This window comes from Sinocyclocheilus rhinocerous, unplaced genomic scaffold (genome assembly GCF_001515625.1).
Source record: "Sinocyclocheilus rhinocerous isolate Xijiao unplaced genomic scaffold, SAMN03320098_v1.1 scaffold1112, whole genome shotgun sequence".
Lineage (NCBI taxonomy): Eukaryota > Metazoa > Chordata > Actinopteri > Cypriniformes > Cyprinidae > Sinocyclocheilus > Sinocyclocheilus rhinocerous.
The window spans coordinates 482,142-484,453 of NW_015657961.1; the positions used below are offsets into that span (position 1 = coordinate 482,142).

The window sequence follows — 2,312 nt, forward strand, 5'->3', positions numbered from 1 at the left end:
GGCACATAACCAATCTGTGGGAGCCAGAATTCTTGCTGGTTGGTAGGGGATCAAATACTTATTTCACTCACTGAAATGCAAATCAATTTCTAACCTTTATATAATGTGTTTTTTCCTGGATTTTTTGGTTGATAGTCTGTCTCTATCTGTTAAAATAAACCTACCATAAAAATTACAGACCCTTCATTTCTTTGTAAATAGGCAAACTTAAAAAAATCAGCAGGGGATCAAATAAATATTTTCCCCACTGTAACTACTGTTTTTTAATTATAAACTTAAGACACTAATCCGCTCAATGCATTTATGTAAATACAGGCTTTTAAGGCTCAGGATGTGTGTGAATAAACATTCTATTTTATTCCACATTACTGTTCAAAAGTTTGGCATCAGTATTATTTTTTTAAAGAAACTAATACTTTTGTTCCGCAAGGATGGATTAAATTGATCAGATGTCAAAGTAAAGTGATTCATTGTCACAAAAGAGTTCTATTTCAAGTAAATGCTGTTTTTTTTTCAAACTTTCTATTCATCAAAAAATACTGAAAAAATTTATTACGGATTCCACAAAAAAGCACAACAGTTTTCAACATTGATAATAAAAAGAAATATTTCTTGAGCTTCAAATCAGCATATTATAATGATTTCTGAAGGATCATGTGTGGAGTAAAATTCAGCTTTGCCATCACAGTTTTTCGGTTTTAAAATATTAAAACAGAAAACAGTTATTTTAAATTGCAATATTTCACAATTTGAAACAATATTTGTTCTAATACATTCAGCTTTGGTGAGAATATAAGAGACTTTAAAACAATGTAAAAAATCTTACTGACCTCAAACTTTTGAGTGGTGGTGTATAAATATGTAAGCATAATCAAAGACTATCATTTACAGAATATGTGTGTGTGTGTTTACCGTAATGTTGCCCCTTCAGTCTTTATCACATCACCATCACTGAGATATGAATATTTCTTCTTCTGGTCTCCAATCACTTCTTCCTGTGGAGGGCACCGAGGGAGTTTACTGACCCTCAGCTCTGAATCTGCAACACATGCGGCTACATTATTGAGTATTTCTCATAGACAATTGTTTTCATACTAAGATAATGACATTTACATTTACATTATTAAGCAATAGCGACGAGTCCTTAAAATGTAAATTTCACATATTTGGGGCACAAATGTCAAAACCTGTAGACAAACAGACATATTATTCACCTGTGTGAAAGTTTGTGAGTATATCCGGCACTCCTCCAGTGTGGTCGTGATGCCAGTGTGTGACTATAATGTGCTGTATGGACGTCTCCTGCTGCGTCAGTGCCTTGCGCAGGTTGACAATATACTCCGGTACCGCGCGCTCGCCTGCATCAATCAACACTCGCCTGACACACACACACATTAAACATTCACAGACTTGTTACGTTCAATAACTCAAACAAGCACATTTATCTCGTGCACTGGTTCACGCGTCATTGTGTCTGAGTGTTGTAACTTTACCTCCTGCCTGTCCCGACCAGGTATGTGTTGGTGCCCTGCAGTGTCATGGGCCCCGGGTTACAACCCAAAACACGCACCACTCTCGATGACAGCTGCTCGATACGAGGAATTATCGAGGACATTTTCACCAGGACCACACAGACACAGCACGAACTTTAAAAGACCCCTGAAAACGCTCCTGCTACAGAGCAGACGAATGACACTGAAACTTCCTTCTTCTTCTTTGGGTTTTAACAGCAGCTTGCATCCTTAACGTTGCATTACTGCCATCTTCTGGTTCTAGTTATTTCCCATATACTTTAGTCATCATATTCTTGTCATGAGTCCCGTTTTAGTCAGAAAGCAAATCAAATATTTAATTCCTTGTTCACTCCTACTGCAGTCCATTATATTCTTTACTCCACGTCCTGTTAGTCCTATTTTTTCCATGTCATTTATCATATCCATCCTCTGTAATTCATATTTTGAACAATTAATAAGCACATGTTCTACAGTCTCAGGTATTTGGCACTGGTCACAAAACCCAGTTGGATGTTTTCCCATAATATGAAGAGTGCTATTTAATTTATTATGCCCTATTCTTACTCTGGTCATAATAGTCTCTTCTCTCCTGTTTCCTCCCTTATTATCCACAGTGCCAACTCTTTTTTTAATCAAGTATAAATGTCTTCCTTTTAGTTCTTGATCCCACCTTTGTTGCCATTCTTTAATAATTTTTCCCCACACTATACTCTTTCCTTCTGATCTTGAAAGGCTGATGACTGCTTCTATGCTCTCTTTTTGCCGTGCTTTCATAGCTAATTTGTCTTCCTTTTCGTT

The 2,312-nt window shown here is 36.6% G+C and overlaps 2 protein-coding genes across 3 annotated transcripts in view; one reads left to right on the forward strand and one right to left on the reverse strand.

Annotated features, from left to right (window-relative positions):
* The window catches only part of lactb2 (lactamase, beta 2), a 5,594-nt gene extending 3,324 nt beyond the window's left edge, over nucleotides 1-2,270 (reverse strand). For both annotated transcript variants that reach the window (XM_016529914.1, XM_016529913.1), the window contains exons 1-3: nucleotides 1,494-2,270; nucleotides 1,215-1,378; nucleotides 913-1,039 (exon numbers count right to left, since the gene is read on the reverse strand). In XM_016529914.1, the coding sequence (XP_016385400.1) occupies nucleotides 913-1,039; nucleotides 1,215-1,378; nucleotides 1,494-1,615 (413 nt within the window). In that variant the 5' untranslated portion in view covers nucleotides 1,616-2,270. The remainder of the gene's footprint in view (nucleotides 1-912; nucleotides 1,040-1,214; nucleotides 1,379-1,493) is intronic.
* LOC107721741 (tripartite motif-containing protein 16-like) overlaps nucleotides 1-2,312 on the forward strand; it is a 258,890-nt gene that overhangs the window by 90,566 nt on the left and 166,012 nt on the right. The gene's annotated exons all lie outside the window — the stretch shown is intronic.